The 25913-nt window shown below is 41.7% G+C and overlaps 1 protein-coding gene across 4 annotated transcripts in view; it reads left to right on the top strand.

The window, feature by feature from the left end:
* TAPT1 (transmembrane anterior posterior transformation 1) overlaps window positions 1-25913 on the top strand; it is a 93241-nt gene that overhangs the window by 42369 nt on the left and 24959 nt on the right. For all 4 annotated transcript variants that reach the window (XM_037898028.2, XM_037898025.2, XM_037898026.2 and 1 more), the window contains 5 exons: window positions 4696-4831; window positions 6550-6647; window positions 6938-7007; window positions 16609-16689; window positions 17655-17764. In XM_037898028.2, the coding sequence (XP_037753956.1) occupies window positions 4696-4831; window positions 6550-6647; window positions 6938-7007; window positions 16609-16689; window positions 17655-17764 (495 nt within the window). The remainder of the gene's footprint in view (window positions 1-4695; window positions 4832-6549; window positions 6648-6937; window positions 7008-16608; window positions 16690-17654; window positions 17765-25913) is intronic.

Below are 25913 nucleotides of genomic sequence, written 5' to 3' on the forward strand. Positions count from 1 at the left end.
TTCCTCGTGACCCCAGCATCCTCTTTGCCCTTGCCTCAGGGCTTCTGCCTGCAAACCCCAGCAGTCAGCCAGGGGCTCTCTCTCGCTCCCCCGGTCCCTGCTTGTAGAACTGCTCTTCCTGGATGCTGGCAGTTCTCTCACCCTTCCAGAGGCACAGTCCTTCCTCCCTGGGCTCCCAGCAGAGAACTGCTCTCCTCTGCCCTGCAGCTCCCTTTTTGTATGGGCTTGCTTGGCCCTGATTGGTTGCGCCTTTCAGCCCTTCTCTGATTGGCTGCCTCCTGCACAACTTCCCTAGGGCTCTATTAACCACTTAGAGCCCAGTGTGGGGCAGGCGCCCCATCACAATCTATTTTTGTATTATTCATTATAAATATAAAGCTTTTGGACAACTGTGGTTTTCTTATCACTAAAATGTAACAACAGTAAATAACATTTAAGAAAATGTAATTGGATAAGGCTTGAGATCTGACCTAAGATCTGCATATGTGTAGCATGTAAATGGCATAATGTGTTTAAGAAGCTACTACAGCCCCTGTTGTTCTGCCAGGATACTATAGTGTTCCTAATAGTCCTTGCATAATTAGTATGATACAGATGTCTAACAAAACTTTGAGGATTATTGAGATTGGGCCATGGTTTGTCCAAATCTGGAGATTTTGGTTCTAGACATGAATTATTCGCTACTGCTGTTTGAAAATAATGAATAAGAGGGACATTTCATAACCACAATATTAATACACTTCCTGAAATAAGCGATGTGTGTGAACCACCTTGGATGTGTAGTTATTAAAGCTTTCTTGTCTTGCATGTGATTATTTACTTTTAAATAATCTTGAAATCAAAATGCAAAATTCAGCACTCTGAGATCATGTGTACTATGATATTCTAGGGGACATTCATCCATATATCGTTTCTTAATCTCTGACAGTATGAGTGATCATGACTTAGTAAGTAAATCTAAGTATGGTACAATTTATTAATGCTCAAAATCATTTCATTTCAGTTTAACTGTTTCAAAACACTGAACAAATACAGTGATGGCTACTTATTACAAACTGTAAAAGGAGACTTCAGTATTTTGCTCAGCAAAGCAGAAGGCGTGTCATCCCCCTCACTGAGTTAACAGGGAGAGAGTTTGAGAGTGGCTTTACCTGAATCCAAGCAGAACCAATAGTGCACTTCCCTGCTCGAGAGTAAGGGAATAGTTTCTGCTGCTCTGAATTCTGTGTTCTGATACTGCTCATAGCTACTGTAGTTAACAAAGAAAACTCCCTTTAATTTCAGTGGAGAAGGATCCAACTAGAAAGTGTATTGGATTTCCTTGATCTGCCATGAATAACTTCATGCCTAGCAGAGCAGGAAAAGTGATTTCTGCAGGCTTTTTACAAGCCTAAATCACAGCAGAAAACAGAGGGTCCTAGGTCCCACTCAACATACTTGCTGGGAACATGTTTCCATTTTACCCAAACACAGATCTGCCACTAGCAGTACACCTTTCAGGTTGCCCGTATAGGAATAGAGACTTTTAAATTTTTTTTAAAAAGGCAATAACCAGATTTACATTTGTATCAAAATATACTTAACTCAGATTTCTGATTTTGAAATTTTAATTTGGGGAAATGATTAGACCGACAAAGATGTTTACAATGATGTTTTCGGCTATCTCTGGGTTAGAGAAAATTGTCCTGCAAATGGATTTGATAGAAATAAAAAACTTCCAAATAATGTGCTGAATGCTGCCCCAATAACCTGGCTTAAGGGGTGCATTCAGCCCAGTTGGCTTAAAATGACGCTTTTCTTTTTTTAGATTCAGACCCACCGGCTCCTGCTCCTTATGAAGCCCCAGCGTGTGTTATGCTGGTGACACAACATTCACCATGGAACTCTACTGGAGCCTGGAGCCGGCATATAGGGTTTAGGTAAGTCCACTTTAAAAAATCCCAACAATATTGCGTGGTGGTTCCTTGTTTTATACCCTATGGGATATAAAATATTAAAATGTTAAAAGAGAAAAAAAAGCCTTTTAAACCCCCCGCAATATTGTGGGTAAAACCAAACTTACCTGACTCCTTAAGTATTCTATAGTGGGTGCCACTTCACCAAAGTGCATGATGGGGCATCACACGGAGCTGGAGCTAGGGGTTGTTGACCATCTTCACTGAGAAAAGTAAAAAGCCGAAAACAATGCCATTGTAAATATCCTTTTGAATTAACCTAATTCTTTTCCTAATTTAAAATTTCAAGCTGCTAAATTTGAAATAACTCAGAGTAGGAGATTCTATTGTCATAATGCTGTGAGGGTAGCCAGTTAATACTAAATGCTACTCTTAAGTGTCTTATTTGGGACGTTCAGCATTTAACTGTACCATTTGCTGTTTTGGTCAAATCTTCAGCTTTAAGTTTTTTAGTGGTACTAAATAATGAATGTTGGCTTGAGTTTGTTGAACTTTTCTAATTTCTCTCAAAGTTGCTCTTCAATAAGCTCTTAAAATTTGAGTAACAGCTTTATATAAAAAAAGAAGAAAAAGAAAAAAGCACTGAGCCCTGGCTGACTTTACTTTTGTTCTATGAAAAACCTTTTAGTTAATGTGGAACAGTACAGTACTTGCTTGTATATCTTCTTTTCTACTCTGATAGCTTTTACTTGTCTCAAGTTGTCATTTTTAGTTTACAAAAGAACAGCTGAATGAAGCATTAATCTATTTTATGACAGTGTTTGTTTTTATATCACGATCTTATTACTACAGTTTAATAAGGAATGGTAATATATTAGTGTTGTCATATTTATCTGTTTACTTGGGTCAGACTCATAAGAGATGGAAAATACTTATTAATTCAGCCAGACATGCTGTCTGAATATAGAATTGTTCTCTAAAGTACATCTTCTAGTACTTTGTTCATTTTAATTTTAAATATCCCAGACTTGTATGTATGTACTGGAGGAAGAGGTTCCATCACTTCTCCTCTGAACTGCCTTCAATTTGGCAGTATCTCCAGTTGCTGAGAACTAAATTTAATCACCTTGACCTTTCTTGCTGCTGTATTAAATAGCAAACTCTTGTAATTTGCTATACACGATTATTCCTACATTCCTTTCAGAAGCATTGCTTTCTGGGTTCTTCCTCCCCTGTTGCGTATATATTTTGGATTGCACTTCCTCAGATGTTTGCAGTTTTCCAAATCAGTTCCCATGTTACGTTCTGCCCATTTTTCTAATCCTTCTAGATCCCTTTGTATCATTTTTCTGTCCTCTTGGGTATTTGTAATTCCTTTAAATATTATCTGAATTTGTGCCATTTATTCTATGCTCCCGGGCATTAGTAAAGATATTATACGAACAAACCAAATGCCAATCTTTGCAGTACCCCACTAGACATCTTCTCCTCCCTCTTTCCCGAACTTGATACTTCTCTGTTTATCATTACCTTTTCATTCATTCTTTTTAAATATTTGGAAAAAATGAGAGACAGGCTGGCTTTGTGGCATGATAGTGAACGTGTTGCTTTGTGAAAGAAGTTTGAATTGCAGCCTGACACTAACCACAGGCTGCCATAGCTGAAGTTGTTGCCAAGGCCCAGGATTTCATGTCATAAGTACATAAGAACGGCCATACTGGGTCAGGTCCACCTAGCCCAGTATCTTATTTTCTAACAGTGGCTAGAGTGAGATGCTTCAGAGGTGATGAACAGAATAGGGCAATGTCCCTGGTCATCCAGTCTCAGCTTCTAGCAGTTGGAGGTTTAGGGACACTCAGAGCATGGGGTTGCATCCGTGACCACCTTGGCTACTAGCCATTGATGGACCTATCCTCCATTAACTTATCTAATTATTTTTGCTCCAGTTATATGTTTGGTCTTCACAACATCCATTGCAACGTGTTTCACAAGTGGACTGTGCAGTGTGTGCAGAAGTACTTCCTTTTGTTTTAAACCTGCTGTGTATTAATTTCATTGGGTAACCACTGATTCTTTTGTTTATGTGAAAGGGTAAATAACACTTCCTTATTCTCTGTCTCCACACCATTTATGATTTTACAGACCCCTATCAGATCCCCCCCTTACTCAGGTCTTTTCTAAGCTGAATGTTCCCAATCTTTTTAATTTCTCCTTGTATGGCAGTTGTTCCATACCACCTAATTATTTTTGTTGCCCTTCTCTGTAACTTTTCCAATTCTGATCTATCTTTTTAGAGATGGGGCAATCAGAACTGCATGCAGTATTCAAGGCGTGGGTGTATCATGGATTTATATAGTGGCATTATGATATTTTCTGTTTCCCAATGTTCCGTTAGCTTTTTGACTGCCGTGATGTCTCCAAGATCTTCCTTGAGTAGTAACAGCTAATTTAGACCCTATCATTTTGTATGTATAGTTGGGATTATTTTTTCCAATGTGCATTACTTTGCACTTATCAAGTAGGTGTCCAATGCCTGAGTAAGTCCTGCTGAAAGAGAGGTATGTTGGGTTAAGGAAGAGTAGACCATTTAGGAATATGAACAAGGCAACTATAACATAGCATTGGGAAAGCTTTGCAGAGGAACGATGTGTCCAAAAAAGGAAAAGAGAAATCATATGAAAAAAATTGAGCCTTTAAGGCCTTTTTTGTGGGTTGAGCTTTAACTATTGCAATGTATTTAAATGACTTATTTTAATAGGAGAAGCACTGTTTTAAAATATTAAAAGGTCTCTCTCTCTAGGTGGCTGATCGCCTGTTTTCCTCTTTTGGGCAAGATATTTTGGATGCCCTTTATTGGACAGCTACTGAACCTAAGGAGAGAAAAAGAGCTCATATTGGTGTGATTCCTCACTTCTTCATGGCAGTGCTATATGTCTGTATCCTTCCTTGCTTTTTGTCAGAATTAATTGCAACAATTTTCTTTAGCTTGTTATACATTAGGTTAAAAAGTCTCTCAATAAATTAAAATAAGAATGATTTTAAAACAGAATTGTGTAAAATTATTTGAATATGTTTCTGGGCTTGCCTGAAATTACATATTCATGTTCATTTTCAGAATAAGATTTACAGTACTTCATTTTTTTTAAAAGTAAAGTGAAACGCTTTTAACCTGCCAAGATGTGAGTTAAGGTTGTATTTCTCATGCAGCAATTGATGATCTTGCTGACACCAAAAGTGGAGCAAATGGAAACAAATCCCTGAATTTTTATGTGGGGACTCTGAATGAATATTGATTGTGCTTAGACTTTAAGTATTTTCTCACAAGAGGTTTTTAAAACAGCAATTTTACTATCTTTGGTACAGCATAATTGCCCTCCTAATTTGAAAAAAATATGATAACTCTTTAACAATTATTTTTGCTTCCCTCCTATAGCTGTAGGTTTTATTTTCTAGTTTATCACTAGATTAAATACACTCACATACTGTATTTCTCCTGATGTTACTCTGTGCAGCCTTGCAACACAGTGGTGTTCTTTAGCTGGGGAAGTTGGCTTGAGGTGCCCTTGAGAGAAGCTTGTCTGTCAATCTTCTTGACTTCCAAATTGGGTTATAGAAGCAAGAAACTTCATATGGCTGAAATTCGTATCTTCTTTATGGTATTATTAGATTTAAATTTCTTACTGCTTCGGCTATTTCACCAGCCTGCTTTTGTGACAGCTCTTCTGGTGACCTTGTTTTCTCTGTGGCTGACAAGATATGGTGTCCCTAACCTAGATCAACAAGAGGTACAGAAACCAGCAGCAGTAGTGATAGGTCCAGAATTAATACATGCCAGTTACAGTGTGCAATGCAGTCGTTACATACTCAGTCTCCATCTTCTCAAGTACTTTCAGGCTATATTGACATTTCTCTTACGTGATGACATTGGGCTCTTTCAAAACAGGAAACCTTGATGCAGCCTGGAACATGATCTGCAAAAGAATGCTGTTTCTATCAGAGTAGAATGAGCTGCCTAGTAGAGGACTTCAATGCCTTAACTTACTACTATGTGGTTAATGTTGTAAAACAGTGTGGTACATTACAAGCATGCTGTGGAAATATAAGCAGTTCTGAAACTCACAGGTTTGAGTGTAAGAAATTGCAGTAATTTAAAGGAGTACTAGTGGCACCTTAGAGACTAACCAATTTATTTGAGCATAAGCTTTCGTGAGCTACAGCTCACTTCATCGGATGATGATGAAGTGAGCTGTAGCTCACGAAAGCTTACGCTCAGATAAATTGGTTAGTCTCTAAGGTGCCACTAGTACTCCTTTTCTTTTTGCGAATACAGACTAACACGGCTGCTACTCTGAAACCTGCAGTAATTTAGAATCTTGTTACACTGCTCATGTAAAAAAGCATATCAACACAGTGATGAAATCCTGGCCCCATTGAAGTCAATGAGAATTTTACCTCCACAAGTACACTATACCTACTAATCTACTCCACTAATTAATTTTTCAGTGATGCATGAGATATTTCTGTATTCTCTATTAATTTTGAGGACAAAATAAGATTTGTCTGAATTTTTTTCAAAGTTTTGGATGATGCTAATATAATACAGTACAGAAATGTACTTTTCAAATGTCATTTTCTTTAACACTGCTATTTTCAGTCTTGCATGCTATTCTTATAATGGTTCAAGCAACAACACTTAATGTAGCCTTCAACTCCCACAACAAGTCACTGCTTACCATCATGATGTCTAATAATGTAAGTATGAAGTAAATTTGATTTTTACCTCTGAGTAATAAGCAAATGCTCATAAATGAAAGAGATGAACAAGTGACACAGTGCATTTTAGCATCATTGTTCCACAGGACAAATGTTTAATGCTTAAAGAGTAGTAAACTTCATAATTTATTCAGATGCTATGTTTAGGATAACTGAGGGTATATATAAAATTAAGTGTTTGATCATCTTTGGCTTTCAATTAAAAAAAAATTAACATTCCATAGTACATGGATAATCTGTAATGAAGCTAACTGTGTTTAAAATTACAGTTCGTTGAAATAAAAGGAAGCGTTTTCAAGAAGTTTGAGAAGAACAATCTTTTTCAAATGTCAAACAGTGGTATGTATATTTGCATGGGTCAGAAAAATATTACTAATTCAAAATGTGTTATTTCAAGTACAGTCTTCCATTATGTTTATGGTATTGACATGATAACAGGTATTATCTTGAAGTAGACGTTGAGCACTCTGTATTTCTGTTAATGTAGAACTGAATTCTAGATCTCCTCATTACTGCTTTGTTTAATAGGACTAAACCAAGAATTCAGTTTTAGGAACATTGTATTTGCACAAATAACTGTTTGCATTTTAGTACCTAAATACAGTAACTCCTCACTTAACGTTGTAGTTCTGTTCCTGAAAAATGCAACTTCAAGCGAATCCAATTTCCCCATAAGAATTAATGTAAATAGGCGGGGGATTAGGTTCCATGGAAATTTTTTTGGCCAGACAAAAGGCATTATATACATTTTAAACAAGCAATTTAATACAGGTATAAGTTTTAAACAGTTTTAAAGAAACAATTTAATACTACAATCTTCACTGCTTAGTATGAAGCTTGGTTGAGGTGGTGGAGTCAGAGAGTGGAAGAGGGTGGATTGTCCCCCTGCACCTCTTGCTGTTCTTGCAAGTACAGGCACCGACTTTGCTGGGGGCGGGGGGGGCTCAACCCTCGGCCTGCCCACTCCATTCCTTACCGCAACCCCCCACCCTTAACCCGGCTCTTCTTCCCCCCAACTCCTCCCCCTTTACTCCGCACGCCACATCCTTGCTCCTCCCTCCTGCCTCCTGAACGCCGCAAACCAGTTGATTGCTGGGGGCAGGAGGCGGGGGGAGCAGGGAAGACGCTCATCCGTGGGGTCCGCCAGCGTGCGGGAGGCATTGGGGGAGGGAGGGCTGCCAACCATGGACAAAGCACAGCTTTAAACAAGTATGTTCTGTAATGGAGCAGGAACATAAGATCGAAACAACGTTAAGCAAGAGACGTTAAGTGGGGAGTTACTGTATGCCAGGAATCTGTCTCTGCATTGTCTAATGTCTACTTAAATACACTCTCAAAATTCACACATTTAACCTACTCAAACACCATTTAAGATTATTTCCAAATTCAGAAACCTGTTGTACACTACAACATTATTAAACACCACTTAATATAGGCTTTGTTAGCAAGTATCCTGGCATCTTTGCTATGTTAGCGATCATTGGGGCTTATGTGCATATCACTATCATGTTTTATTCTGGTGAGCAAACAATGTAGTGAAATAAATGTACTATGAGAGAGTATATTATGACAGAATCATGGTAGTTTTTAGAGCGTGTCAGAAAGAACCGTAGATCTGCACATTAGATAAAATTAAGACCACAAGAGGCTTAGGTCTTGTCTGTGGTACATAAGTCCATCCTTGAGGGACGTAAATTGTAGTGCACGCTAGTATGTTGCTCACCAATTGGCCTGTGTGAACCCTGCTAACATACACTAAAAGTTTCCTGCTGGATGTTAATGTAGTCCTGTTTCAAATGCTCACTAGAGAATTTTTAGTGTAAGCCAATAAGGTCAACTCAGGACAGTTAGTACATGACATGCTAGTGTACACTAATTTACACCCCTCTAGTGCAAACTAACACACTGTATAGACAAGCCTTTAGAGAACACACTGTGCATCTGGTGCTTATGATTACGTTGCTGAATGTATTGAAATTTGGAAACTCTCTAGATTAGAAAGATTGTCCCAGGAAGAGAAGTCTCAACTATCCTTTGACTTAAGTACTTTTGTCATAATATTTCAGGTGGACAGTAGAAATTTTCATATTAATTTCAGTACCTAGTTAGGAAAAATATTTTTTTGATGCTTTGAGATATAGTATGATGTTGAAGTGAAGTGGTGTTAAGGGGCTATTTATTCCTGGTATCTCCTCATACAGGTGCAGTGCATTAACCTTAGAAAAAAGCATCTTTTGTTTATCAGTTCTTCATTACATGCATATGTGATAGGCAAGAGTTAAAATTAAAAATTACATAGGAATGCACAAATGCACACAATCACGCATGAAATAAAAAGCTTTAATTTTCTTTGACACTCTCTCAACTTTTAAATGAAGAAGATACTTTCCTTTAAATCAGGCTTTAGTAAAGAAGCGAAACCAATGATTAACTGTAAAACTCTACCTAAAATGGATCATTTGAAGTATTCCAAGAGTTAGATTTTAGCAAACTGCTTCATCATTTGAATATCTGACTTGTGTATGTGAGACACTAAGATCACAGCTCTGTCACAGTCTTCACTTCTGGAGGGGAATATATCTAGTGCAGGTGATTGGTCTCTTAGGTCTGCCAATTACTTGCTTTTTGACTCTGAACAAGATGAGTTGTGTCTGCTTCAGTGAGTTTATCCCTATGGAAAATCAGTGTGATACTACTTCAGTGAATATTGAGAGAATTATTGTTTTCATGGTGCCTTTAACTTCTTGGATAAGAAGTGATAGATGAGTAAACGTAGTAGAATAATAAAACAATACATTTAAATAATTCTCCTGTTACATTAATCTTGTCTTTTTTTTTATTAGAAGTCTGTGAAAGCCAAAAAATTTATACTCTTCACCCATGTCAGAAAGAACTCTTATCCAGTACTAGTCGTGATAATTTCTGGTGGCCAAGTTTAAATATCAACTTTAAAGAATGAAATGTGTAATTAAAATCTGCTTAGTGCGAGTCTTTGCGCCAGTAAAACTGGATTGTTGGAATGTTCACAAAGTGAACATAAAAACGGGTCTGAGCAAGGCCAAAACAAATTCTCTCTTAAGCTTGAGTGAATACTTAGAAAATATTTGCAATATTCACCCAGCTCAGTTTTTGTTTGGGACCCTGAAAATCATAAGACCAATCATGGTTCTTAAGTTAGTTAAGTTCTACTTAAAATAGATAGAGGTTGTGTTTATCAACCGTTTCTCATTTATTTCTTCTATTTTATTGTTGGGCACTGTTAGCAATGATCTGTAATGGCAATGTCAAGTTTTGCTCCTAGCCATGGGACAAAGTGAGGCCATGCATTATGCCAGATGGGTATAGAAACAGATGAATGCATGCAAGAGTGCACAAAACAAGTGAGTTTATTCTCTTCAAATGGATAGATAACTTTTCCTGAAATGATTCACAGAACACTCATGAATCACCACATATTGTATGCCTAAAAAGAGAAAATAAGTTTTCTAAGCTTTCCATGTGTGTTTAGAATTTCAGATGTAGAGTAATACTTTTCTAACAGTATAGATAGTGCTAAATTAAGCACTGCAATTTGCAATTACTGTCTGGCAAATCAATTTGTGAGATTGTTTGTATATTTGGTATTAGCCCCTTTCCACTTGTGATTCAATAGCTTCAGTTGCATGCAGTGACTTTGCAAATGGGTCAAATCCATGTATTTATGGAATTCAGGGGTTAGTAAATGAGAGGAAAGTATATCTATTTAAAAAAAAAAAAAATGCTTCAACCTTGATGAAAGCCCACCATGCTGGCTTCCTTTTTACTTTTAAATCTGCCTTATCTTTATTTCAAGCTGTGCTCTATGCAGCTAAACTATTTTTTTCACCAAGAAACCAATTACATCTCTTGTGGTGAAGAGCTTGTGTGAACCATAAAATTCTTTCCTTCAATCTGTTGATTTTCCATTTTCTTCCGTATTGTTAAATCTCTTCTCTCTGATTTGCCCATAGTTTAGCTCTGCAAACTCCCCCCTCCCCCCTTCCTGTACCCATCGATCCTCAGCTGCATGGGGAGGGATCCCTGTACAGGGAGCTGCACCCCCCCATTTGCCCAATCCCCAGGCATCCAGACCCCCTCACACCCAGACCCTTCCGCCAAGTCTCATCCCCCCACACATGGAACCCCACCTTGATGAGCGCTAGTCCTGCACCCAGATCCCCACCCCATCGAGCCCCAACCAGCTACACCTGGATCTCTGTCCCACTCCCCCATCATCTGAACTCCCCAGTGCCGAGCTCTATACCCCCCCATACTCAGCCCCCCTGTTGAGCCCCAGCAACCTTCACCTGCAGAGTCCCATTACCATTACACCCAGAACCCCCCAACAAGCTTCTGTGAATCCAGATCGCACCCGGATCCCCCACTGAGCTGCCTGCAGCCAGGTTGCCCCACGCTTGGATCCTGCCTTGCTTGGATCCGGCCCACACAGAGGGACAGGGCCTAGGGTGTTTCTGGGTGAGGCTCACGCCTTGTGCTGTGTCAGAGTTGGGTGCAGCCTCCCCGCTGAATTTGTCGCGTTGGAGGAGCTGCATGGTGATCTCCCACTTCTGCGCAGTCAGTGGCCTGTGCTCCCACTGCCATGCTGGAGCCTCCACATTTATTTGGCAAATAAAATTTGCAGAATTTTGCAATACTGTACGCAGCATTTTTATTTTTTTGGTGCAGAATGCCCTCAGGAGTATATCTTGGACTTTTGAATTTCCATTTCCAAAAGCTAATTCTCCCCTTTGGGTTTTTATTTTTAAAATACCTTTCTTCTGACCCTACCGTCTGTTCCAGTTACCACCCCATTTCTTTCATTCTTTTAAAATACCTTGGAATAGCTGCTAATTGTCACATGCTTCCTTACCTCACTCTACATTCTGTTCTTGATCTCCTCTCAGCTGGGTTTTTGTTCTCATTCTAATGAGACAGCCTTCACTAGTTTTTAATCACTTGCCTAGCGCAAACTCCAAAGGTCTTGCATCTATTCTTATCCCTCTTGACTTAGCTGCTTTTGATGCTGTGAATACCACTTTCTGTGCCTTCACTTCAGCATGCATGTTTTGTTTTGTTTTTCTGATGTAGGATTCCAATGATTTGCCTCCTGCTTGCCTGATACATCTTGGGAGAGTATTCTCTAAAGATACTTATCTGACTAGAATGCCACTCCTGGATCTGTGGATCTGTGCTCAAGCCTGATGGGAACTCCCATAGTTCAAACTACCCCTCAAAATATACTCTAGTTTTCCAAAGTTCAGTTCGTTTCTAACCACATTGAGCAAATTAATTGCCATGAAACCTCAACCAATTGATCATCAGCATTAGTCCCAGCTTGATGCAAGGCCATCTCACCATCATCCCCTTATCCCCCACCATATCCTTTTTTATAGTATCTGTGTTTTCTTTAAAATATAACTAAAAAAAAAAAAGTTGTAAGGTGACTTCCTCCGAGGCACTGACTGCCAGTGGATTTTAGAGCCTCCAGCATTGTCCACGCCATCTGGGCTTCATGCCCCTTTCTTTCCTTAGAACAGTTTCAGCTGGGCCAGAGTGCATTGTTGTGGCTGGAGGTTTCAGTCCCATTTTCGTACTGATGTCTGGTTCAAAGATTCTCTTTTTTCTTTCTTCTGTGGGTGCTTTCACATGTCCATTCGGCTGTAAGTGTGTGCTCGTTTTGGGCACAGTTATTGGAGAACTTTTTCACTCAGCAGTACCCATCAGGGTGGCTTGAGCTCTCTCTGTTGCCATACGCTGTTCTATGCTGGTATAAGAGAGTGGAGTTGCCCCTCACCTTCTCAGTTCCTTCTTCCCCCAGTGACAGTTGTCAGAAGGATGTTAGACTAGTTATTGTAAATGCTTCCCTCCTTTGTATATATAGCTTCTTATTGTTAGGAATTAGTTGTTAGCTTGTTTTTACTGATAGTTTTAGTCATAGGTCTTTTGGACTGTGTTTCATTTTTCCATACCGGAGCGATGCTGTGCTCACCAGGGTTTAAGTCTTGCTGAACTTGCACTAAACACATGCTGGTCCGTGACCTACACTCAGCCTGTTTAAAGTGTTAGGGAGAGTCCCATATCAGTGATATGTCAAATCTGCAAGGGTTTTGAGCTCTGCTTGAAGAACAGAGCAGAAGGCTCAAGTATCTACTCATGGAGGCAGCATTTTGGCCCCTATCGGACTCAGTGCACACATAGAGCACCCTGAGTACATCGTTCTCGGTGCAGAGAGCATCAGAGATGCCTCTGGTCCCACTCACTGGTACTGAAGAAAAGGCTTAGACCTTCCTCAGGCTTGGTACTGGGCTTGGTCATGTCTGTGCCTAAGCCTAGTAAAGGCAGAGGCTAGGAAACATGCTGGGGAGAGTCTCTTGCTGGAGCAATCTTCACCTAAAAAGACGGGATTGCTACCTCCCACGCCTGCGCCACGTCCGTCGAGGGTGTTCCCTAAAAGGTCTCTGAGTCAGAGCCACCAGCCACTGTCACTCCCATCTACCCTGGAGGCGTATGCAGCCACAAGAGACTTAGCTTCTCGGTGCCGGTATCCCTGGTGGTGCAAGAAGGTTCAGAGTTGGTACCAATGCCTGTGGCTCCTAACTCACGGTGCCATTAACTACCAAGCCTCTGTAAAGGCTGGTGCAGTCTAAGGGCAAGCCTCTGCTGGTTACCCCAATACCTCCTTCCCCAGGGCTTAGGGTACCTGTCCCTGATACTGACTGGTTCCGCCCCCCCAACCCCAATGTCCGACAGTTCAGATGCTTCATCTTCAGATTCAGAGGTACATTTGTCTGTCTCTCATCCAAGACAGAGGACAGACCCTCCATTAGAGACTTGGGAACCATGGGCAGTGCAGCAGTCTCAACACTGGCTTGCTCCTCCTCCTAAGGGGCAATGGCCCAACCAAGGTTGGGTCGCAGCCCAGTATCAGTGGCCATTCTGGACACTGTGAGTCATTCCCCAACCCAATAGGTCTTCCTCTGCATCCTGAGTGACATGGCAACATTTACTTATGTGGTTCAACACACCAGGCTGCACCTCAGAAAGCTTCTTGCATGGCTAGCATCTGTATATACCTCAAGTTGAAATCATCTGGACAAGGTGATTTGCATGCCAACGTCCGTTTTATCATTCCTGGATTGGTGGACACTGTGGGGGGAGGGGGGGGGGTTCCCCTTGTCATGGGGATCCACTCATCATTAGGGCGCCGCCTTCTGGCCGCTCTGGTGATTAGCTCCTTCCAGGTGCTGCGTCCCCTGTGGGGGTCTTTCCACCCATCTCTGCAACTCCAGGTGCCCCTTCTTCACGACTTGGCCCTCAGGCTGGGTCACTGCATGTTTCCCCCTTGTGGGGTATCAAAGTATTTCGGGGCAAACTGTCCCAAGCAGTTCACTCTCCACTACCTGGTCTGTGCCACTTCCCCAGTGGCTGGTAGGTGAACCAGGACGCACCCTCTACTCTGGGTTCCAACTCGGGCCTTCTCATTAGCAGCCAAGGTCTGCCCTATCCTGTCCCTTGCTGCTTTTCCCGGAGCCATTCCTACCTTTCTGCATTTGCCAGCCCAAACTCCCTCTTATCAGGGAGTAACTGTAGGGTAATTGCTTAATAACTCTGCTTCCATGAGCAGCGTAGTGTCAAGGTCAATGCAGTGTCAGTGTAGACACCTCATTGCTCATGTTTGTTTCTGGCCATTGTGGAGCCATCCCACAATGTCCCACACCAACAGTACAATCAATAAAAGCACTCCTGGTGTGAGGATGCACACTGAAGACCCAAGGAGTCAAGTGTAGACACACACACAAGCGATGTGATTACTGTGGTGGCTCTATGCCGACATAAGTTAAGTCAGCTTAATTTTATAGTGTAGACATGGCCTTCGTTTCCCAGACCTGAAGAAGAGCTCTGTGTAAGCTCGAACGCTTGTTTCTCTCTCACCAGCAGAAGGTGGTCCAATAAAAGATATTACCTTACCCATCTTGTCCTTTCAACAGATGTGGCAGTTAAGAGGGAAAGATAATAAGAGAAGGCACCTTGAGCAGAGGAAGAACCCAGGGAGAGAGAGAGAGAAAGTGGGACAGTGTCGACCTGCAAGAACAACAAAAATAGCAGATCTTTAGGATCACCCCCTACCTCTTCTCCTGTGTCCCCTAATACAGGGTATGGGGAGCCATCACATATTGAACAGAGTTTGGGACGGGGGGTGGCGGGGGGGCATGGCTACTTCAGGTTTCATTGAGGATCCATACTTTAGAATGCTTCCTCAAATTTTGGAATTTTTCCCTTCACAGTTTTCATAAATTTTTGTAATATCAATGGTGGAGTCTTGGGTACAGTTTTTTGCAATGTTGCATTTTAATGAAACATTACATATTGATCTAATGTTCCTACGCAACATACGAGACAGAGTGAAGGATTTCATAATTTTTTTGTTCAGTAAAAGAGAGAGTATTTATTTAATGGTCGCTTGAAAACTGCATGATCATTTTTGTAGTGCTGATAATTGTCATATCAAATATAAGCCAAAGTACATCAGAATGCACATGAAATCTAATGGTGCCTGGTTATCCCTAAGCTTTCTTGTAGAATTATCCTTGGAAAAACTTACACCATTTAGATTTTGGTCCTGCTATAATACCTGGTATATTGAACTGTACGTAAAAAGTATGCTTTTTACCTGGTCTTACCTAGAATGGTATCTTCAGTCAAGCAATTTTGAAATTAGGCGTTTGCACCCTTCATTACTTCTGTGGGCCAAGCTCATTGTACACACCAACAGCTTCTTGCATTCCTCCCATTTCCCCACAAGCCCCCTCCCTTCCCTCTCTATTTCAGGGACTCGCTACAACCCCTTCCAACTCTCTCCTGTGAAAGGGAATCTGTGTCCTCCAATACCCCCATGCCAGGGGCTCTGTGTAGCTCCACTTCCCTCTGTCCCAAATTCTTCCCCCATAGCAGAGGCTCTGTGTGTGTCCCCATGTCCCCCATGCCAGGAGTTCTGTGTGCATTCCCTTCCACCACACCTCTCCATTTCCCCCCTTCTGCCTCACCTTCCTGATTTCTCTCTCTCCTTCAGGGCGTGAGTATTTTGAAACTTTATTGGCAGGATAGGGAGAGCTGAAATGAGGGGTATTCAGCTGGAATGTGATAATGGCTGCCATCAACCAGTTGTTCGATCTGCGGACCACGTCAGAGGCAGTTAAAGCTGCTCTCTGCTAACCAGATGTGTGCCAGGGTCTCCATGTCATTCATTTCCCCCTTCTATTTTTCCAATTTTTTTCCCACCAAAATCAGTAGGGTTCTGCCCACTGATGCTTAGAAAATTTCGCTGAAGTGTTGGAATTGATTGGATGCATTGTTCCAAAGTTATTGTGTTACATCCAAAGCTGAGTAGAAAACCTCATAAACTTGGCCTGATCATACTATGTTTATAGATGCCGCATATAATGTACTGACTATTAGCTGTTGCCATAGGCAGGTTACCAAAGTGAAGGACACAGGATCTGATCCGGCATGGCAAATGATTCTGTATCATGCTTTGACTGCCTTTGTGGCACTATCTTTTACCTTAATGAGACCAGAACTGACAGCTTCCTCCAACTTGCTTTTAATGCTGCTTCAGGATAGACTACTAGAGATCTTCTAAATATGGTGCAATCAATTCACTTAAGGCCATTCACTTGCACTGGAGCACCGAGTCCATATCACCCCTTTGATATGTCTGATCTCAGCCTACTAGAGGAAGCAGGAGTTTGAGTTGCAAATTACTTGAAGTGACAAACTGTGATTTGTCCTTCTGAATATGATTGAGCAATTTCGGGCAAATATTGTCTCTTACTGTGTGTTCAGTGCCTAGTACAATGGCACTACCATAATACATATAAATAACTATTTTATTTGGAGTTGACAGTTGATTTTTTTCCCCCAGATATAAAGGAGAGATTCACCAATTATGTGCTGCTGTTGATAGTATGTCTAAGAAATATGGAACAGTTCTCATGGAATCCAGGTAATTACGCTTTTGAAAAACATGTAATTTTTAAATTATACACTTGTTAATATGTAATTACAATACTACAGGTACACATGTAAGACAATCATACATACCCCTTTGCTGAACACAGCAATCTGAAAGTCAAAAAGCAAGCAGTACTCTTAAAATCAAAGACTCCTATGACCTCAGATCACAAGACCTGAATAATCTGTAAACTATTTCTAGTTTTCTGTGGATTGTGATTCCATTGATTTCAATGGAAGCATATTCCCTTGCACTGTAAATAAACATTGATGTGTTTTGCTAAGTTTTGAGTTATATTTTTTATATTTTTGAATCTACTAGTAAGAAGTCCTGTTAGTGTAGTTATTTTCTTATGCTGGCAAGAAAGGAACCGAGTATAAGTCTGAAAACAAGTTTCCATCTTGATTTTAATATTAGTTAAACTTTGTTATTTTTTTAAACACTTAATTCATATAAACATTGGTGTTTGTTCTAATGTAGCAGGTTGGAAATGTATTTAGTATTATAGGGCCTGATTCTGTGCCTTTTTCTGTAAGACAAAAGGTGTTTTTTAATGCACGTTGACCAATGGATTTACCTTAACCAGATAACATGTTAAACTGTGACTGCTTTGTCTACACTAAAATTTTAACACATGATAGCTAGCACATGTTAAAAAACATACCTTTTGTCCTCATGAAGATAAGGCCTTACAGTGCAGGGTCTAGCACAACAGAGTCTGATCCTCCTTAGGGCCGTTGGATGCTATGCTAATACAAATAATTCTCCAGAGTAGATACTGTGGTGGGAATTCATCTCTGCAAGGCACCCATTCATTTCTGAGATATAAATATAGATATAATGCTTTGTACCTTTGAAAGTTTGACTGCTGTGTTAAGCAATAATTGCAAGTTTTCTTTACTTATGGGATCAACTTGTACAGTATAACTGATTTTTAATTTTTTCCTAACCTTCAGATCACCTTTGGGTGTTGTTTCCAGATGTTTGCATGGTCATTGCATCAGAAATTGCAGTGGATATTGTGAAACATGCATTTATAACAAAATTCAATGACATTACAGCAGATGTAGGTATACTATTGGACTTCTAAGCATGTTCTAGTTGTGATTTACTGTGTTTTTTAAGACAGCTATGAGATGTAGAATAAGATTGAGTCTAATGCAGAAAATGTTGTGGATTTTTTTTTTCTATTAAAGAGTTAGAAAAGCCATTTCATAAAGCTCCAGTAATTATTTTCTTATTAACAGTGCACTTCTGAGGATGAATTTAATGTGCCTGAAACACCTCTGCTTCTAAATTCATAGTTTCATAGATCCATAAATTAAACTTGAGACTATTGTATAACAGCCACAATTCACATAATTTGCAGATCATTTTTGAGGCAGTTGCTGGGTCAAGAAAACATAAAGGTAATGTTTATATTTTCCTTTAGTCACCCAAAACATGTACGTTTTTCTAAACAAAATGGATTGTGAAATACAATTCATGTTTTAGAAAAATCCGTTTCTCTGTGAGATGATTGAATTATTCTGTTTCAGTGTATTTTTAAAGATGGAAACTGAGATCAAAAATATTTTTGTTTTCTCTTCTGTCCCTGCAGCACTGAATATAAAGTAGGTTAGTGTTGGTTTCCCATTCCTGTAATTTCTTGGGGCATATATAGTATGTAGGCCTTCTTTAATGTACCAGATTAAATTGTTTTATGTTGTATGCTAACATGACATATAGACACTACACATGCTATATTTGTCTTCGGCCTGGTCTGCACTAGAAAATTGTCTGCTTAAATACGTTGCTCAGCTTTGTGAAAAATCCACACCTCTGCAAGGTGTATTTAAGCCAATCTAACCTGTAGTGTAGACAGTGCTTGGTCGACAAAAGAATTATTCTTTTTCGAGGAGTGACCCTGTGGGTACTCCACTTTAGGTGTCTTGACGCCCTGCTCTTGTAATCGGAGATCTGTGGTAGCAGTACCCAGTTGGGCCAGACATGCGCCGTAGCCGTCTCACGCTGCTCCCAGAAGTTACGTAGCAGTGCGCAGGCAACCGTACTCCAGTTTCTTCCCTACTGCCTTTGGCTTGCATCAGTGATCAGCAGCGCCATCTCTTACTTCAGAAAAAATTTATAGTAGATAATTCATTGTGGTAGTGTTAGCTTAGTTGTAGTTAGCTTCCCTATCCCCTTGCCCTACTCTAATTTCTTTAATTCCATCAACAAATTTTTTTTCCCTTTTACCCTCCCTATCCGCCTGTCTCTCCAGCAGGCCTCTACAGCCTTAGCCTCAAACAGGGTTTACCCCTGTTTGTCTCTGAGACCGACTCTCTCAGGTATGCCAGGCTCAGCTGGTTTGAAACGCTGCTTGACTTGCAGACTCTCCATACTGATCTCTGACGGCCATGCTCAGTATGTCCGCTGCCTTGGCAAGACACACATTGCTCAAAAGTGCCCACACTGCAGAAAGCTGGTAGCCAAGACAAGAAAAGCCAGAGATCTCCAGCTGAAGCTCCTCATGATAGAGAAATTCCTCAGGCCAGCCTCCAACCCTGAATCCACGTCAACCCCTGTCGCCAGCGGCAGGCTCTGACAGGAGCTCTGCTCCAACAGCAGCTGCCAAGGAGCCTGCTCCTAGAAAGGCTACAAAAAAGTGGTCACAGACCAAGAGTAGCCCAAAAGAAAACGATCTCCAACTGAAAAATCTGCTCCAGTACTGACAGCACCGAGAGCGCCGGACCACGCGGCACTGGGAATATCTGGCATCGAGAGTTCCCGACAAGCTAAAGACACTACGTGGGCAAGCTCTAATGGAGGTTCACGCTCTAATGGAGGTTCACGCACTAAAGTGAAACCTTCCAACTCGGCATCCACTGAGATCTCTGCCCAAGCGGTACAGTGGCGCCACCTGCTGTACCTGTGCTGCACAGCTATAAATCCTCGGCACCGGCAGTTTCAAATCATGCTCCTGGGCCGTTCACCATGCCATCTACAGCACCGAACCTCACGGTACCACAGCAATTCCTGAGGCATGCGGACCTGATAGTGGCCTCAATGCCTGAATATCTTATACCATCCAGATCAGTACCAACCCAGCTGACTACTCCCTGCCTTCCTATTTCCACTGATGAGGAAGAAGAGGATGATGCAGTGTTATACACTCCTCGCCACTCCTCACCCAAGTCAGGACCATCTCATCCCCCACTACCTATGGATATATGAGGATGATATAGTCACCCCTGGGCATCCCCCCCCATACCATTCCCACCTAACTGGTCATACTGGAATCCATGGGCAACCAAAATTGCAGGCCCCCTAGCCTGCCTAGGTCCAGAATAGCCCGGTCCCCTTCACCAACTGTCCCGGCACCCTCAGAAACACAGGAGGAAGACCCGAGGAACCTGAGGACATAGCCGCACATGACACTTCACTGTCTGCTTACCTCTCATCGTCGTCACCAGATGAAACCAAATGCCACCACCCCCTACTATGGGGGATGATTTCAAATCTTTTCAGGACCTCTTCAGAAGGGTTGCTTAATCCCTACACATTCTGTTGGCACAGCTACCAGAAGCCCAACATAAGCTCATGGACATACTCCAGGCATCCCCATTGGCAAAGAGAGCCTTGCCGATAAATGATGCTATTATGGAGCCTGTGAAAATCATCTGGCAGACTCCAGCTACTGCACCACCTCATGTAAGAGATCTGACAAAAAATATGTGCCAACAAAAGGAGCTGAATTTTTATTTACGCACCCCACTCCAAACTCCTTAGTAGTGAAGGCAGTCAATCAAAAGGGGAAACAACACCAGTCCCGAACGACCCTATACAATAAGGAATGGAAAAGACTAGACCTTTTTGGGTGGAAAGCCTGTTCATCAGCTACACTTCAGTTCTGCATAGCTAACTATGCGGCCCTGCTAGCTAAATATACACACAGTCTGTTCTCCAAAATGTCAGAATTCATTTGAAAATTTGCCAGATGACAAAAAAAGAAAAATATAAGGTAAACATTTCCAAGGGGTGTCTCATCACCAGGATAGCCCTACAGGACTCCCTTAACCCTGCGGACATGGCAGCATGATCCATCACCACATCCGTGATCATGCGCCGTGCATCCTGGCTCCATCTTTCTGGATTCCCAAGGAAGGTCCAGGCACCTTAAGTTGAGGACTTACCCTTCGAGGGTCAAAAACTATTAGCTGACAAAACTGATGTGTCCTTACAGACCTTAAAGGACTCCAGGGCAACCTTAAAAACCCTGGGCACCTACGTACCTGCAAACAAAAATAAGGCAGGTTTTACAACCAGAGATTCTGGGCTACCCCATACACTCAGCCACAAAGACAGCATAGACGTTGGCAGAACCAAGATCAGCCTTCGGCATCTCAACCATCCACCTCTAGACAATCATTCTGAAGGTGTGATTGAGGGCTTGAGATCTTCGGACTCCGGAATCAGAAACAGTCCTCCACCCATTCAGAGACCTCCTGTCACCATACTACCCAGTCTGGAACACCATCACAACAAACAAATGGGTTTTAGAGATTATCCAGAAGGGCTACTCCATCCCCTTTACTTTTATCCCACCTACCCACCCCCCTTCCCTGTCCCTCTTCAGGGACCCCTCTTACGAGCACCTGTTACAACAGGAAATAAACCACCTCATACAATTAGGTGCCATGGAACCCATACCAGTGCAACACAAAGGGAGAGGTTTTTATTCACATTATTTTCAAACTCAGAAAAAGACTGGTGGGTGGAGACCCATCCTGGATTTACGAATACTCAACAAATTTGTGAGAACAGACGTTTCAAAATGGTGGCTCTAACCACAATAATTCCGGCATTAGAAAAGGGAGATTGGCTCTTGGCCATCAACCTTCACAACACTTATTTTCATATTTCAATCCGCCCGTCACACAGAAGATTCCTGAGATTCACCCAAGGGAAACAGCATTTCCAATACAGGGTACTACCCTTCGGCCTTTCCACTGCCCCAAGGGTTTTTTCCCAATGTTCTTGCTGTCATTGCAGCTCACCTCCGCAGACAAGGAGTGATGATATTTCCATACTTAGACGATTGCCTTATAAGGGCACCAAAGCAGCAAGAAGCAATGAACGCCACACAGAGCATGATGACCCTGTTCATAGGTTGCAACCTAGGGTTGCAAATAAATGTACAAAAGTCCACGCTGGTTCCTGTCCAAAAGTAAGAATTCATAGGAGCCTACCTTGATTGTCTCACAGCAACAGCAATGTTACCCCAACAACGCTTCCTCACTCTAGTCAACCTAATTTCAATGATGATGGACAGCCCACAAATATCTGCCAGAACATGCTTACAAATTTGGGGCATATGTCAGCAACGGTGTTGTTGTAAAACATGCCAGACTCCACATGAGATGTTTCCAGGCCTGGCTTCGAACAGTATATATACCACACAGATATGCTCTCAATAGATGCCTCACAATGCCATGCAGAGTAAAAGACTCATTAACATGGCGGACATAACCAAAGAACGTCTGCTCAGGGAGTCCCTTTCCAACAAAGAACTCCAACCATTTCAGTCATGACAGATGCTTTCCTAATAGGTTGCGGGCACATCTACTCAACAATACAATCCAAGGCAGCTGGTCTCCAGCGGCATCCAACCTGCACATAAACTTACTGGAGCTAAGGGCAGTCTGAAATGCATGCTTTCTTTCTCCCTCTAATCAAGAACTTTCTCCCTCTAATCAAGAACAATGCCATCAAGATCCTCATGGACAATATAGCATGCATGTTTGATGTGAACCGCCAAGGGGGAGCACAGTCATACTCCGTGTACAGAAGCAATACACCTTTGGAACTGGTGCATCACCAACAGCATAGAGATATTGGCATCCTATCTGCTAGGATGTCAGAATACAACAGTGGATCTACTAAGCAGGGATTTTTCACAAACCCACGAGTGGGAGATGGATCCCCGAATTCTCAAATCCATATTCAAACTATGGGTGTTCCCCACCATATCTCGATTTGCAACAGCTTAGAATGCCAAATCCCCAAAATATTGTTCCAGAGCAGGATTGGGACTCTACTGCCTAGACAACGCTCTCCTCATAAAATGGGAGGTGCCACTGATATATGCATTTCCTCAACTGTACTTCTAAGCCGAGTCATTCACACGATCAGGCAGGGCGAGTCCAGGGTCATTCTCATTGTACCCACATGGCCCAGACAAACATGGTTCCCAAAGCTGTATCAGATGACAGTGAAACCACCTCAAACCTTTCCCTTAGTACCAATCACAAGATGCGGGACACATTTGTCACCCCAACCTCGCAGTACTCCACCTCAAGTGCTGGTTACTCCGTGGCTGACTGGGTTCGAGAAAGCCTGTTCTGAGGAAGTAAAACATATATTACTGAACAGTCGGAGGCTTCAATACAAGAAAAACATACATCCATAAGTGGAAACGATTCGGCACGTGGTGCCAAGACAAAACAGCTCTTACCACAGTTGTCTCCCCTACCGAGGATCCTCAACTATATACTAGGACTTAAAAAGTCAGGGCTATTCATAAGCTCCATCAGAGTACACTTGGCTGTTATTACCTCCTTCCATGACAAGATGGATGCGGTCACTATATTTGCTCACCTGATGATTAAACGCTTCCTTAAAGGCATTGAAAACACTTACCGCACACTAAGAAACCCAAACCCACGTGGGACCTCAACCTTGTTCTACGTGGACTCATGGGAAACCGTTTGAACCCCTTCCAGCTTGCTCTTTATTGCACTTATCCATGAAGGTGGCTTTCCTCATTGCCATCACATACACAAGACGGGAAGGAGAATTAGGTGCCTTAATGGTACACCCACCTTATACAACATTCTTTTAATATAAAGTAATCCTAGGACCACATCCTAAGTTCATACCCAAAGTCACCTCCCCCTTTCATTTAAATCAACCCACTTACCTATATTTTTTCCGAAGCCACATGCAGGCGGGACAGAGGCCTCAGACCAGACGCTGAATGTTCACAGAGCATTAGCTTTCTACACTGAAAGAACAAAAACATTTGGAAAATCACCTAAACTATTTGTTTTCATAACCGAACGCTCAGTGGGTCAAACGGTCTCAAAATCAGACTATCCAAATGGATATCTGGATGTATCCATTTGTGCTACCAAAACAACAATCTACAACCTCCACCAGGAGTTCACACGCACTCCACTAGAGCACTGCCAGAAGCTGTAGCCTATCACTGACATTTGCAGAGCAGCTACCTGGGCATCATTCCATACTTTCACTAAACACTATGCTTTAGAACAACAATTAGCATCAGATGCTCACTTTGGACTTAAGTGTTATCCACCGTCAATAGACCAACTTCAAAGCTCCGCCCCTCCACTGAGGGGCACTGCTCAACAGTCACTAAAGTGGAGCACCCACAGGAATGCTCCTCGAAGAAGAGGAGGAGGTTACTCACCTTGTGCAATAACTGATGTTCTTCGAGATGGTTGTTCCTGTGGGTGCTCCACTACCCTTTCTCCTCCCCTCTACTTCGGCATTTTAGGCTGATTCTCTGAGGTAGAGAAGGAACAGGGGGATGGTTGGCTGCACACCACTATGTAACCGCTCAGACCAGCGTGAGTCGGCTACGGCAAGTGTGTGGCTCAACCAGGCACTGTTACCTCAAATCTCTGATTACAAGCGCAAGGTGTTAAGGCACCTAAAGTGGAGCACCCACAGGGACAACCTTCTTGAAGTACCTCTGTTACTGCACAAGGTGAGTAACGTTCTCTTCTGTTCACCTAGCCTACTGCCTCTTGGGGAGGTGGATTACCTATTCTCCTGAGAGAACCCTTCCCGTCAGTGTAGGTAGTGTCTACACTGAAGCACTACAGCAGCACCGCTGCAGCAGTGTAGTTGGTTGCTGTATTATTTAAAGTGTAGACAAGCACTTAAAAACTGACATGTGGACTCAAGTGCTCTTTGTAAATTTGAGAGAAGATGTATTAGCATTTTCTTCTCACTGTCTAAATCCCCTTTTCAAGAAACGAGGTCAAAACTTGGAAGCGTTATTACTTTCAGCATCTTCCTAAAGTAACTACAGTAGTAGTGTAGAAACAAGTTTAATAGATGCACTTAATAATCTCCCTTAGGCCAGAGGCATTTATGCATGCCCTACTTTCACGTAAAGAGTACAGAAAACAGGAATAATGAAATGATAGCCAGAAATACATGTTTCAGTGTGCTGAATCAGTTATAGACTGTCCTGCAAGGTTTATTATTTAATACACTCCTTTACCATATTACATATAGATTCTAAAGATCTATAGCCATTGCGCCCAATTTTCAGAGGTGCTGAGCACATGCAGTGCTAATTGAAGTTTACTGGAGAAGCAGGTGGTCAGCCCCTTTATCCTTAAAATAGCTACATTTTCCTTAGTATCTGAAAATTCTGTTTAAGTAGCTTTTCTGTTTTCCTTCCCAGCTGCCTAATATAACATTTTATGGGATCACTAAGCCAGCATATGATTATAAGTCAGTTATTTGTTTCACTTGAGTCTAATGCTTTCATGCAGGTTCTAATTTAAACTATTAACTAAATGTAAAAATCATAGTACCTTCAAACTACAGTACATCCTTTTTACTTTGTGCTATTGGTCTTAACTCAAAAAGATCTGCAATTTAAATTAACAATATTAAGACCATAGAGATTGCCTTATATTACTTTGTGATGCTGCTAATCATTTACAAGAATTTATTAGGTAACCAATACCTGACATTTTACATAGTGTCTTTCATAAAGAGACCCCCAAAACTGTGTGCATATTGTGACAGGGTCGGGCCAGATGGCTATAGGAGAGTGATAGAAGGCAGATATATTAGCCCCAGGCTAAGTAGATCTCTTTTCCCTGGGTAAGGTAACAGGGAAGGTTCCAGAACAATCAAGAACCTTCTGGAGACCATTAAGACATGCTGATTAGAACACCTGAAGCCAATCAAGAAGCTGCTAGAATCAATTAAGGCAGGCTAATCAGGGCACCTGGGTTTTAAAAAGGGAGCTCACTTCAGTTTGGTGTGCGTGTGAGGAGCTGTGAGCAAGAGGCACTAGGAGCTGAGAGTGAGAACACGAACTGTTGGAGGACTGAGGTGTACAAGCATTATCAGACACCAGGAGGAAGGTTCTATGGTGAGGATAAAGAAGGTGTTGGGAGGAGGCCATA

This window comes from Chelonia mydas, chromosome 4 (genome assembly GCF_015237465.2).
Source record: "Chelonia mydas isolate rCheMyd1 chromosome 4, rCheMyd1.pri.v2, whole genome shotgun sequence".
Taxonomy (NCBI): domain Eukaryota; kingdom Metazoa; phylum Chordata; order Testudines; family Cheloniidae; genus Chelonia; species Chelonia mydas.